This window comes from Brachionichthys hirsutus, chromosome 4, assembly GCF_040956055.1.
Source record: "Brachionichthys hirsutus isolate HB-005 chromosome 4, CSIRO-AGI_Bhir_v1, whole genome shotgun sequence".
Lineage (NCBI taxonomy): Eukaryota > Metazoa > Chordata > Actinopteri > Lophiiformes > Brachionichthyidae > Brachionichthys > Brachionichthys hirsutus.
The window spans coordinates 7191417-7205952 of record NC_090900.1 but is presented as its reverse complement, the minus strand read 5'-3'; the positions used below and the strand labels follow the sequence as shown (position 1 = coordinate 7205952).

At 44.1% G+C, this 14536-nt stretch overlaps 1 protein-coding gene across 1 annotated transcript in view; it reads right to left on the bottom strand.

Moving 5' to 3' along the window:
* The window catches only part of sema6a (sema domain, transmembrane domain (TM), and cytoplasmic domain, (semaphorin) 6A), a 46536-nt gene that overhangs the window by 16390 nt on the left and 15610 nt on the right, over window positions 1-14536 (bottom strand). The window contains exons 6-14 of the mRNA XM_068760624.1: window positions 11907-11997; window positions 10754-10873; window positions 10290-10378; window positions 8375-8592; window positions 6521-6652; window positions 4536-4691; window positions 3372-3545; window positions 1676-1816; window positions 1500-1577 (exon numbers count right to left, since the gene is read on the bottom strand). Of these exons, the coding sequence (XP_068616725.1) occupies window positions 1500-1577; window positions 1676-1816; window positions 3372-3545; window positions 4536-4691; window positions 6521-6652; window positions 8375-8592; window positions 10290-10378; window positions 10754-10873; window positions 11907-11997 (1199 nt within the window). The remainder of the gene's footprint in view (window positions 1-1499; window positions 1578-1675; window positions 1817-3371; window positions 3546-4535; window positions 4692-6520; window positions 6653-8374; window positions 8593-10289; window positions 10379-10753; window positions 10874-11906; window positions 11998-14536) is intronic.

Sequence of the window (14536 nt, the reverse complement as noted above, 5' to 3'; positions counted from 1 at the left end):
TTTACCAATCGCTATTAACATGCTGAGCCGTAGTCATGTGATGTTCATCGTTTAAAGAATAGCAACCATACAGAATCATGTTGGATTATATGCAAAGGCGAAGGTGACTAGAGGCCATATTGCATCAGACCGGAGCACAGACCATACATAGGAAGCAGGTATGAGAGGCATACAAAGCGCTACATGAGAGCGCTGGCACGCAGGCGCCGACACCAGATGGAAGAAGAAAAGACATGATCAGAAGCAACATCAAAAGCTGGATAAAAATAGGTCCACAGACAGGAATGTGTGCATTAAAGTACAAACATGGACTGATTACCAGATGCATTGATAAACAGACAAAGCACAAGGAGATAAATAAAATCAAAATGCAGAATGTGAGACTGAAGCCTCTTCCATGCTCCGATCGGAGGAGAAAACATTTTTATTTAACACCAAAGGTGCTTCAAATTCTCCCCTCCCTCAATCCCTCACTTCTTTTGTCCAGCAAATCCACCAAATATGTATCTCTCTCTCTCTTTCTCACCCACACACACACACTCACTTAGAAATACTGTACACTGGAGGAGCGAGGTCACCCACCCTCTTAATGCATCTGTGCTGGCTCCTGCTTCAAAGTGGAAGCTCCAACCGAGCAGTTTGCTGCAGCTTTATAGAAGCAGAACGGGATGGGCTGCGTGTGTGCATGTTGTGTACGCGTGTGTGTGCGGACCTCAGCATGGCGGACTGATCATCTTTGCAGCTGGAGAATCAAATTCATTTAATGTCAAATGGCCGCTGGAGCCGTGTTCCTTTTGTTATGACTTCATCTGTAAAACGTTTTTCCCACCACAGAACTCCATGTGCTGTTTGTTCAGAAGGCATAATCTGGTTCTGTGTCATAACTACAGCCGCAAATTATAGTTACAGTGACCAATAAGCATTCCCCGGCCCACATCCCCAACCCCAAGCCTGGGGCAAACAACACTTTCCTTCCATCCATTCTTCCAATAGCTCTTGCAGCTGGAGGAAATTGCACATACACACCATAAAATTAGAAATATATCAGGCACAACAAATTGAGGGAACTACAAACATGATAAAGAAGGTGTGTGGAAGACACATGTCTTGGGCATTTAAGAGATGGGACGCCTCATGTGGAGCAGCAACCCCTTTGGAGTTTGAATCAACTTGTAAATGCTGTGGTTCATTTTGACTGCAGGTGGTTAAACTGGGAAGCGTGAAGGTTCCTCCGACTGTCAGTCGTCTAACATCATCTTCAGAGAAAACCAGTCTTTTAGTCTTCATTTGGATTGCCAAAGAAGGGAACAAATACAAACCATCCCTGTCTGTTCCATTCAAACATTACAATAAGTCCAGAGAAAACATGAGCAGTGGCGGCGCTCAGATGGATGCAGCTAAATGGAATTCAACCAATCGTTCTGTGCTTTTCTGACTCCGTGACGCCGAACTGTCTGTGAAGGAAGCCTATTGTGATCGTGCATTAACGTGTTACTTACTTGGTGTTTCCCACCACCTCTCTGCAGGCACCTTCTGACACCCAGCCACAGTACGGGTCTCTGGAGGCTATACAAGACCTGGATGTAACACACACACACACACACACACACCATTACTCACCATAATGTAAACCAGAGTAAGATTTCTCCATTTCACGTCCAAGCAACACACTTACTTCTTGCATCTTCCGTGTTTTTCACAGCGAGAAAGCGGTACTTTAACCACGCAGGAGCTGAAAGCGACCCACAAAGCATGGCTCTTGCTATCAATCTGAATGCCGATGATGCGCTTGTCTTCCATACCATCAATGCTACACCTGTACAAGAGAAAAATAATAAAATATGGATTATCCTGCTTCGTGAAAAAGTTGCAAGAGGTCTCAAAATGAGATGTAACAGTCTGTGCAAAGAGATTAAAACAGGAGGGAGGTTAAAATGTCGGAGAGACAAACTGTGAGGTCATAGAGAGCAGAGATAATGCTGGACACGAGAACATGGGATAAAGAGAGATAAAGAAAGGAGTGATAGAGGCACAGATAGCAGATAGACAGATGGCCACAGTGAGCAGTCAGCAATAGCTCAGCACTTAACTGTAAAACCCACTAACATTAACCCCCCACCGCTTCCACTCTGGTTATTTCATTGCTCTATCCCTGCTAGTCTTCTTTGTCTACTCAACCCCGCAGGAACAAAGTCTAATCTCTCTGGGTATGTCAAGCTTCCTGTCCCTTCTCCACATCCATCCCGCCATCCAGCTCCTGGGATTTAATCTCCACTCCGTGGCGCTCTGGTCCCTGCATTAACACTATCAATTAGGGCTTAGAGTCCATCTACGCTGCGTAATGCACGACAGCCGGGCTTGCACTGATCCAGCCGGGCAGGCCCGGGATGCAGGCAAGCAACCACTTATTGAATACGACTGGAGCCAGATGCCTCAGCCATGGAGAGGGAGAAGACACAGCGGGTCAAGAAGGAGGCACAGCGAGGGCAGAGGAGGGTCCGCCCTTCATCCCCTCTGTGCAGCTGGTCACATCCCATGGCATGTTGGATAACAAACAGCGGTAATGTTGAAAGCCCTCCTGTCAAGTCCGAGCTATCCTTCCCTTCTTCCTTTCCGATGTCTCAGTCATATATCCTCCACCCTGCTCCTTCTGATCGCTCCCCTCTGCTCCCCTCTGCTCCCCTCTGCTCCTCTCCTCTGTTCTTTCTCTCTCCTTTTTGCTGCCATTTGTTTCCCCTCTCGATTAAATATTTGCTTTGGCAGGGTCGTCCTTTGGGGGATTTTTTTTTTTTCCTCATGTGCTTCGATTTAAACTGCACTATAACGCTCTGCCCGACAATGTTCACGAACACACACACACACACATACACACTCACATGCATGCACTTACAGTCATGTAATGCATTAACACGTTTTTTCAGGCTGGTTCTGAAGACAAACACAGACCTTGGTGTGTGAGTGTCTGTTTCTTTTGCCGGGTCCAGAGGAGCTGGGCTCCTCTGTGGTTCGGAACCACAGCTCTGCGTTTTCCAGGGCCTTGGCGTCTATGCCTTTAATTTTGTAGGTGCGGTTGGGCAGAGAGTAACCTGATAAAACATTTTCAAATGATAGAGTAGCCATCTGGCTGGCTGGCCTCACTATATTGCTTGGCTCGCGGGGGGGGGGGATTGACTGGTACCGATGGAGCTGGTGGGTTAGTGGGTTGGCTGAGTCAGGAAATGGTTGGAAACATGTAAATCACATGCACACACGCCATCCTTTATGAAATATACATGTAAAACAAATGACCTTCCTTTGTTTGTAGCAACCGAATCCATGTGTCGTGCTATTTCCACCCCCCCCCCCTCAGACGTACACCCGGAGCGACATACTTGTCAGGGTTGTAGACATTGAGCTCTTCCAGAAACAGGCTATCATTGAGGAATCCATTGTTCATCTTGGCCAGGAACTTGAGGATGATGCCTTTCTCAGAGCCCAGGAAAACCACCGTGTGGTTCTTATGTGGACCAGCCTCATTGTCCACCACGATTCGTGTCAGACGATACCTGGAACAAGGAGAGCCAAGTGAAATAAATGGAACAATCAATCATGCAATTCATTAGCCAGCTTGACCACCAACAGAGGAACATGTTTGCCCGTTACGCATGAGCAACAGATGGCGATACAGAACAGCAGCAGGGAAGTAATGTAAATGCTTTGAACTCTGACCCAAGACTGAAGAAAAAGATACCAGCCAGTCAGCGGCCTGTAGTAGTTGTTGTTGTTGTTGTTGGAAAATAAGACTAGTTTATTTAATACTTGTTTAAGGCTCTTTACTATTATCATCTGATTTATTGTACCACAGATCCTCGTATCCATTCCTCAAATAGAATCTGGACCAAGAAGCCCTTAAAGCCATCAGAGAGTATCGTACTGAGTGTGCTATGGAAATTCCTATTTTTTTTTTTTGAAGGAGAAGGGATATGCAGGTCAGACAGGAGAACTAATCTGAGAATCTAATAAATACACATTTACCCTCATTACTGAGTGTTCTCCGTGCAAAAAATGATGCCTGGATTTATTTTGCTTGTGGATGAAAATGTGAGAATAAATAAATGTAGCCTATCTAGACCGACACTTTTACACCATGAGGACATTTAACGCACAATGCCACATCTGAAGGTCTAATACACACACACACGTTTTCCCCTCCTGAAATATCCTCATGGGTTTTAAACAAGCACTTTGCTATGAAGGTGAATCACCTTCTTGATAAGGGCTTCCATGTGTAAGTATGAACTCTGTTTGTGAGTGAGCTTCCTAACCTGTAAAGATTTCAAGCTGTTTACTCTCTGTGGTCAATCTGGGAGGGAGGAAGCGTGGATCAGCGCTTCCTTTAGCCGAGTTAAATCAGGTCAGCGGGTGGTTTGTGGCGGCGTACGACTGCGTTTTAATGAACCTCCCTCTCCCAGAAGCACTTAGCGTCATTATTGTCCCGAGCTGAAGAGGCTCATAGGCCTCTCACGATGGCGGCACTTGGAGTGGGTAACACTTACCGAACCATGGTCTTGAGGAACCAGGGCCTGTTAGCGATGGAGGGCACGGCCTCGTCCATCAAAGGATGCATCTTGATGAAGTTGAGCGTGTCATCTGGGAACTCGTTGGATACCTTGTACCTCTCCGTGGATGGCGAGCCAGCACAGCTGCCAGGCCTTTAGTCGGAGAGTGGGATAAGAGGATGGGCGATGGGAGAGAAAGCATGGTTAGTAGAGGGAGAGGAAAACTTAAAAGCCAAACCTCCATATTGACTGCAGAGGGATTTTTTTTTTCGGACCAGAGCGCCAACAGAAAATTCTGCTTTCCTAAAATCAATAAGAGTGCAACCTTAAATTATGAGACTCTCATTCCAAGAGGTCTTGGTTGGAAGGCATGACACGGGGTGCCATCGTACTCCTGGACTGCATTTAAAGCGCTGCACATTTGATGTGTATCTGTGTGATCTGCTTACAGTGAGCTGCTTGTAAAAAAAGAAGCTGCTTTTGATGGCACATCTCCTTTACAGGCATCTCACCTCTGAAAGCTTGTAAATCTCTTTTACTGCATGGCCTTAGATATCCTGCCACGCCACATAATCCATGCCAGGTCCTTGAGATAGGAGCCATCAGACGTGAAAGTGTAAAAGCCCAACCCTAAATGTGAGCACGCTCAAGAAACTTGCACACCCATCTTTCAATAAAAACCTTTATTTATACAACAAGCATGGAATGCTTCTTGCCCCCCCACCACCACGGGGTTAATTAATTTGAGTAAGACCTAAAGAAGTTCAACTTATATTCACAGAAATGTAAAGAATAAAAATTATTAAAGTCTCCAAATTGCAAAAAAGCACTACCTCGGTATGTGGTTGTTGTGAATAAAAAGCTTTTTTGGAAAATACATTTATGGGTTTTGAAATCTGCTCTGGAAAACAAACCCTCACTGAAGCCGTGTGAAATCTGAATTTAAAAAGATGTAAAACTTTCACCGCTATATGAGTATTAACTATTCAAACTCCCCTGGTGAGTCCATGCTAAAGCTAATGTTAAATTAACCTCAGTGATTAGTCAAATTCAGGGTCGGCGACAGCAGCAGATCCGTTCACATTTTGTTTGCTGTTGCTACATATACAGAGTCTCGGTGGACATATGGTGGGCAGACTGGAAACAGACATCTCTTACTGTAAAAACCTGTAAATGATTCAGAATGAGAGTCAAACACATGGATGGACAGTCTGCTACATGGCCAGACCTAAGCGGCATTGCTACAACGCTCCGTCTGTTTGCCCTCAGATGCGCAGCGTGAACGCACCAGAGGATGACCTTGTTGAATTTAAACAAGCAATTATGTGCTAATGAAATATACATATATATTTATTTAAGATTAATTGACTAAAGTAATTAATTAAATTATGGATGCCCACAGTGAATGGAGAGAAAATCACTGATAATGTAAGGGCTTTCTGCGAGTGAAGAGCTGCTGCCTCAGCCATATGAGAAATCAAACGCTCTCAGGCTCGCAACAACTATCGTGGCCCAGATCTTCAGAGTAAATCTGTGTTTTGGGTATTTATTTATTTTTTTACATTTTCTTCCAAATGAAAAGAGAGCAGCTCTTAGCGCACTAATTAGCCAGCACTACATAGGAGATTGATCAGGCTGGTGCATTTGTGGAATTAGCCTGCCATCTGTAAAATGATCTCATGCTTCATTTGTTCATGCCAAGCCCGTCTTTGATGTGGCTGCATGCAGGGGGAGAGATGAGGTAATTGGTGAGGGACAGAACTGTGAGAAGAGGTGACTCGTCTCTGCATATGTTATGTGAGTGTAATGCAACGTGACATAAAAGGGGTGAGGCTTGAGTTTTACACAGGGATGTATTGAAAAATGATGCAATAGCAGTTCACCAAGTCCTAATTAGAGGCCTGTGGATATGTGTGTGTAAATCTGTGTGTGTGTGTGTGTGTGTGCTTGTGCACGCTGTGGTTAATTAGCTTCTTTTGTACCTTGGCTTGGGAACCCTCTCTTCAGGAAAAGGCGTCCAGGTGGAGTCTGGGGATTTCTGCTCTTTGAAGCGCCCTGTGAATGTGTTGGCCACCTCTGCCATGTCATAGGCACACACTGCAGACCCTGGGATGCTGCCATGACACACACACAAACACACACATACAAACACATAAGCAACCGCCTGAACTGAATGCATGAAAGAAACACCTTGCCATGTCTGGACAACCACCAGGAAACGGGGGGGAGTTTACAAAAGATGGATTTACAGTCGCGTCTCAGAAATGTTAATCCTTGAGGTGCATTTGTTTTGCTGTTGCATCTGTCTACACACTATAGGTGATACAGTCAATGTACCAATTTGTCAAGGCTTTGCCGTATTTGTAAAATAATAGCTCCTTGACTGCACCTCCATTTGGTTTTAAAACCTTGCCAAACTTTTATTCTATCAGAATGGTCAGATATGTTATTTGTATTTCTGCACCACTTAAAGTGTCAGTGCTATTATATCAGTGTATATACTGTAGTTTTATTGTACGTAGTGGTCTATGAATTATGGCGTCTGTGCCTGCCAAGCCTCATGAGAGCACACATTCCCTAATCTGTCTCTCCATGACTGGGTTTCTCCGAAGGCCTGGAGGCATGAAAGTTCAGCACAAGTCAACTGTTGGGCAAGAAAAATGGACAACAGATTATCTTTTTACTGCCATTCATTTCAGGGGAAAAACACCCATTTGTGATAGCAGCGGCGCAGCTGGCTTTTCTCCATCTGTGGGTAATGAATGCATAGCGGATTGCTGAATCACGCCTCTATTTCTCATGCATTTGCCCTCAAAATTAGAATTGAAACTAGGGATTGTTTATTCTTTAACACATGCTCTTTTTAAATGACATTTCTGTCAGCTGGCTGGATTTTCGGGCAGTTGCATCATGGGTTAAACTCATTTAGACACTGGGGGAGACAGCAAACACAAGAGTGGTATTATAGGGAACGAGGTCAGAGAGCTGTTCAATCTTGGCTAAAACACTGGATTGCAATAAATATCCTCTGTATTGGATATGATATTCCACAGTCAGTGTCAGGCTGTTATTAAGGCAGATCGCTGGTGAGCCGGCCAATTAGCAACCCAGCTAGACATTCAAGCAGAGAATTAAATGACACCGTGTGTTGGGCGCTGCCTACAGGCTGAGCATGTTCCTTCAAATAAAACCCCCTGAATATGAAATGGAAAATTAGTTCCAGGATCAAAACCGGTGCTTCTGTCAGAGTCACTGGGTTTTAATGTCCATTAACCATGCTCAATTTCATTGTCACAAGCAATTGTCTTATCTGCGAAAAAGCAGCCATAAAATGGAAAATTACAATATGTGCGAGCTATCAGCCAAGCTCTATGGCTTTGTCATAATTTTCAATTTAGATAACAAGTCCCTCCAGTCTATGAATATGAAAGCAGCTCTGAATATAACTGGGGTAAAAAAGAAGAAGAGAAAATCAGATTTAACACCTGCATGTCAAAAGGGCAGCAAAACAGTTTTGACAGAGGATGTAAATGTTAATGCAGTAGTCTCAATAATTACACGTTGCCAGCAGGCACATCAGGAGGGCGCGCTACCGATGCTAATAAAGGTCAAGCTGTCACAATGTTGATGCGTTGATGGGCGTTTTTAAAAGTTTCAAACTGAGAGAAGAGATTCAGTTAATAAACGGAAACAGTGGCACACAATTTGAGACCAGGGAAAAGAAGATGTTGGAATTAACCATAAAATAAATAAATAAAACATTTCCATTTACGGTTGGTCAGAAATTCATTGAGGTTTGATACATACATTGACTTTTTATTGCCTTATTTGGGTACCTGTTGTAAGGTGTGGAGAAAGTTGCCATCACTACGTCCCTCCCATTGATGTGGATGACCTTTGTCACAGCCTGGAGAATGTTGAAGTAGAAATGAGAGTCGCCAGGAATGGAGCAGTTCAGACGAGTCTTGAGAAATGACGTCCACTGCTTCTCCAGGACTCGAGGCGAGCCGCCGCGGTCGTTTTTACAAACCCTGGCCACCCGGGGAAACACCACCTGGCACAAACACATTCAAGTGAAAGGTCGTGATAAGATAGTTTGACATTTTTCATCAACTTACTGTTCATTAAAAAGCCTCTCAGCATTGCATTTCTGTAACTGATAATCACCAGACAACACAAATCAATTTAGAAGACACCACAAATACATGCTGTAGACATACATGCGTTTTCCTTGTAAAAACTTGGAACCTTGCAACTTGAATGGTGACATTTTGCTCTTATGCTACTATCGGGTCTAGTAACTGTAAGAAGAGAACCGTAGTCAGCTACAGGTATAGGCTGATTTCCACTCAGCTCTTAATTAGAACCATTGCTGGGAAACACCAAATTAAAAATGTCTTCCCTTTATTGCCAATTAAGGACAAGGAGAGGTAGGCGATGTGCGTCTGATGCTATGGCCACCTGGCCACCAACGGTGCAGAGTATTTAACTTCAGATCAGAGGCAATGATGTAATTACAACTCTGCAGTGTGATCACACAGTCAGTATTGTAATTAGATGTTGTCCCACTATACTTAACAACAAAAACGCTAACCCTGACCTGCACATTCAACCTTGCTTAAACGGTGCAATTTGAAGTAAGCATCTGTTCGCAGCAGATCTACACACTGAGACCCGCGCGGCTTCACGCACAATAGAGCTTTGTGGTGAAAGAAACGTATTGCACAGAACAGGCGAGTCTTCCAAGATGAAAGTGGAATTATGTCAGCTTCACATACATCAGTTGAGTTCTTTCCCATTTCTCCTTTCTAAAGATAGCCAAGCAATGGCTAATCTCTGCGTTACCACAGCCGCCACACACACACACTAAACAGGCACAGATGCACAGATTGACATCACTGCTCAAGGCATGCTAATTCATAATTTATAGTGAAACATTTATCCTATTGTGTTTCAATTCAACATTAAAATTAAGCAAATACAAACCTGCAACAGCAGCTTTATCAATTTGCAATATAAGTGTGACTGCGTGCATTGTCAAGAACGAACCCATCTCATTCACTAAATATTAAATTGCTCTGTGTGCCATCATTTCTAACTACGTGTGTAATCATACCGACATTGCTTTGAAAACTCCCCACAGATTGAGGGGCCTGAACGCACGCCTGTCACTTCTGGTGTTGCACCCGCTATGGATGTGCTTCATTTTACCTCCACTCTGTTTCCCACTCATCCACGGTGTTTCTTGTCCTCTTTTCTTTGTCCAATTGAAATTTATGATAGGGGCATTTGAAAATAAATAGAAGAAAACTATGGAACGACTGTTCACATAGTGTAAATCCAGAGAAAAGCATCTTTCCCCCGCAACCTATCCTCTCCCACTCCGTTTGATTTCTCAGAGACACTTGGATGGAAATCCTCTTGGAGGAAACTGAGAAGAAAGGTCAATGGAGCACTGCAGAATGGATGTGGACGTGCAATTCAAGTTCTATTTATACTTCATAATGGGAATTTTGACATCCAAAGAATGTTCTTCGTGAATCTATTTTGGGTCCTGCATCCTGCCATGTGTTTTTGTCTGGCACTGAAACCTATTTGGTGATTTTTCAGCTACTGAAAACATCCTTACAGTTATGTGATACACCCATATCCTGTTTGTTTCCTCAGGCACTTCCTGATTCTCTTGGTAAATAGGAAGTCACGTCTGATTTAGAGTTCAAACAAAAGCAGAAGAGTGGGGCCTGTGCTTACCTTTCCCATTGTGTTGTACTCCATAGCAATTTCCCGAAAGAAGAAGTAAATGAAGTCTCTGTAATCGACTGTCTGGACAAAGTATGGCTCTGCAGGGGGGAGAAATACGTACAAATAAAATTGGGGTTTGCTGCAACAAAACAGTTCTGGCACCATATTTCAGAACAGCTCAAATATTATGCAGAAAAAGCCCCGTTTGTGCGCCATGAGCGCCTCAATCTATCATTTGTCATATCAGCAAAACAAGGAGAGGACAATCTCTCTATTGAGATTTGACAGGCTAGACTTGTGCTCGTTTCTCAGAGTAATTTCCTGGCTACATCAACTCCACTAGTGCAGAATGGCAAAATGTACTGCATCATTGACATAAGTGCTGCTGTGGCTTCTTCTTACCTAGATTCATGCAGCCAGGTACACAAGTTGTGTGTGTGTGTGTGTGTCTGTGTGTGTGTGTGTCCAGTCACCCTTTAGCCATTTTGAGTCGTGTTTGACAGTGCGCAGAGTTGGGCTGTCTCCTAGGCTACGATAGATGACCGCGTCGATGGCGAGAAAGTCTGTTACGGTGGCCGAGTACAACCTGCCACCTGTAGGAGGAACGCAGGGATGGAAAGAACAGAACGGGGGGAGAATGGGGAAGGAGCCGGGAGGAAAGGTGCAGAAGAAAAGGCACAGAGAAAAGGGTTGGAGAGGAAAGGTCAGCTTAAAGAGAAACACACAAAGCCACCGGAGATCGCTGTGCTTGGTTACACAAACATTTTTTTCAGATGGCTTCTGCCATGAATGAATCACACAAACCCCAGAGCCCCTCTGACGGACAGCAAGCGAGCTGCCCACGCACTTAAACATTTGTAATTGCTCACTTTCACAAACACACTTCAAAAGAAAACGGTACACAAACAGTATTAGAGCCTGACAAAACCCACATTTCCTTGCACGTATGCACATACACACGTGCTTGAACACAGTCCGCTAACAGCATGACCTCAGCCTGACTCGGGTATAACCACAGTGGAAACATAAACTATATAATTGAAAGGAAAGCAGACAGAGGAACCCTCTTGATTACTCAGTGCTTCCAGCTCCTTCCATGCAGCTCTGTTACAGATTAACTGGCCAAGCAAGGCGTTGACGCTCCTCCTCGACTCTGAACCGGCAGCGACGGCTCATCAATACCGCCATAAAATAGTTTGCATCAACTCTGAATGGGGACTGATGGTTTCTAGCAGCCTGTGTGTACACCGCATCAGAAAAATGTCACGCTGCCATCGGATAACTGACTCATTCCGGTCTCAGCCTTTTCTGACTTATTTTTATCTCAAGCATTCTGAAAGAAAGTGAGTGACACAAAAAGAGGTAAATAAAAGGAATACAAAGAGCAGTAAACAATTTGCTATTCGAATAAACCAAATGGATATTAAGAATATTCATTCACCACTTAATCCGAAATCCACTTAGTCACAGGATCTAGAGTCTATCCCAGCAGTTTACAGGCGAGAGGCTGGGTACACCCTGGACAAGCCGCCAGCCGTAGGGCCACGCATAGTCAGACAATCATTCAAGCTAAAATGAAGATAAGCAAATTGTTCTTTTAACACAGAGCAATACATTTAATCTCACCAGCAAAGAGGGCGACGTTGGCGTGCTTGGCATCGTACGGGCATCGTGCCATCCCACTGATCTCCTCTCCCAGAACCTCCAGGGTGTCCATCTAGGGTCACAAGGGAGATGAAAGGTCAGCAGAGGACCGGGACTATGTGGAGTCTTCAACGCAAACAAGGGATTTAATATGAACATAGACAGGAAATGTTGGTTCCCATTTAGGGGGCAAGGTGTTGAAGGAAATGAGAAATGTCCTCATAAGTTAAAACAATGATGATGTGACGACAGCGCTGCAAAAGTGGAGAAAGATGGTTTTGCTCATTGCAAAATGGTTCCAATCAGCTCTGGAACCCGGCCCAGTAGGGGGCCCATCCAGCGCTGACCTAAACGAATGCCCCGTGGATGCCACTCTGGTGTCCGACAGAGCTGTCAAAGCAGTCCCTCTGGGAGAATCTGGGAAACGATGATGGAGGAAATAGGAAATAGCTGACATTATCCACAGCTGCAATGTGCAAGTTCTGAGAAGCCGTGTTTCCCCTGAAATCCTTCAGTCTTCAACCGTTCTGGTGTTAAAGGAGACTTTTTTGTTTAAACTCCTCCCAGCACCGGGGTTTTAAGATCCCTGCTATAGCTGTTACAAGGAAATAAAGGAGAAGAGGCTGAGCACACGGCATTGTGTGGGATTTGCACATTTTGCTAAACCACTCTTTAAATTGTTACGTTGTTACATTGTTACGTTGCATCAATTGAGTAATTTAATATTGGTTTTATTTTTATTTGTATTGTTAAATTTGTATTGTTAATTGTGGATGATTTATGTACGAAGGACTTTCAACGGAAACAAGACCGCAAGGGCTTTTTTGAAATGCTCCTCTTAGACAGGATGTTTGACTTTATTTGTACTGTAATACATGCTACTGTGTGACTGTACTTGTACTCTAACATTCTATCTAATAAATATATTCATCATCATCATCAAATAGCGTGCACTCACACACTGGTTTGTTTGTGATGTGTTATGTTCTCTAACCTCAAATTCATCCTCTGTTAGCAGCTTTTTGTTTTTTTGGTCTGATGTATAGAGAATTGAGTTTTAAATTAAAATCAAGACAAGGTAGAATTAGTCTTTTTTTTTTTTCTTAGCACTGGGAGGGTAATTTATCCAAACGTTGGTCATCCAGTCACTCAGCAGTCTGATTTCCATGCGTTCATTTGAGGCTAAGCTCTTTGTTTAAGAAGCTGCTGGTCTTGTTTAGCGCTGAATGGGATGATCTCCGTCAGCTGGAATTCAGACAAGATTGCCTTATTCTGCACTCAGTTTGGTTGCAGTGCAATTAGCACGGCACAGCTGAGGATCACATTATGACAAAGGGTCGCCATCATCCCACCCCGCATTGGCTCGTCTTCCTCGGTTTGCCTGAGACACTCGCTTGTCCTGAATGAACGCCAGAGATGCACAGAAGCACACGCAAACAAGAGAGAGGCAAGGTTGCACTGTACAGTCCAGAGACAAGGGGGGGGGGGGGGGGGGGGAAAGATTACTAACACACAGTTTCTCTTTGGCTTGAACAATACAAAGTCATTTTTCTTCCCTATTCGTGTGTCTTCCTCTCGCCTGCTCTGCTTCTTCACTTCCTAACTTTCTTTCCTCTCAACAAAGAGGAGCAGAGCTCGCCAAGGCTGCAAACTGCTTACGCCACCCTTTCTGGTCTCTAAACAGGTCATTTTGTTTTCTATTCCTGTCTCGGCAGAAATGGTTATCATCTGCCCACTAAAAAGGTCACACCCACTCCGGCGCAATGCTGCAACAGCCTGCCAGAATTTTTTTTTTAAAGCTGATTTGGCAGAGAAAATTACAAGTGACCTTTTACAACAAACAAAAAAATCAACAGCAGCAGCAGCAGCACATTTCACGATTTCACATTCCCTCCATTTCTTTGGAAATTCTAGGCACATAATAGATGGCGGTGCACTGAATGGAATGTATATATATATTGTTACTAGACAGAAGAGAGTGTAAATTATAGATTAGGCTCAGTTAATTATGGGGGAAGTGAGTGGGTGAAGGTCAGCTCTACTGAATCAAAGTCCTGGATGTGCAGCATGGAAGCTCAGTTGAGCTTTGTCTATCAGCAGCTTCTGTCATCCACCGAGTCAAAGCACACCCTCCCTCTCTGACACATCGCAAACACACACTCACGTCTCCCAAGCCACAGCGGGTCTCCCCTCCATCCCCTCGATGGTTCCACTGAGCTGCTGACCTCTCTCCACTGGGTCTGGCTGGCTGTCGCTAATCTATCCATGCCATTTGAACAGAGGAAGACACTCCCAGCCCGGCCCGGAGTCAAGTACTGCTCCAGCGTCGTGTCAAGGTGGCATATGCTCGAGAAGCTCCAGCTGGACTGAGCGTCGACAGTTTTTAATTCTTTAAAAAGGGCAACAGTCATGCATAAAACTGCCACGCTGAACTGACTGCATTAAAATCCTTCACATAAAAAATATTTTATGTTTAAACAAACAGATGGAATTCTTTTTTACATTGAAATGCATCAGCTTTTTATAAAGCAAAATGTTCTTGGGTGCTGCTTTAAACGCTTTATTTTGTGGTGTTCTATACCGTAGCTTAGCTCGGCGTGGAATGCCTCTTG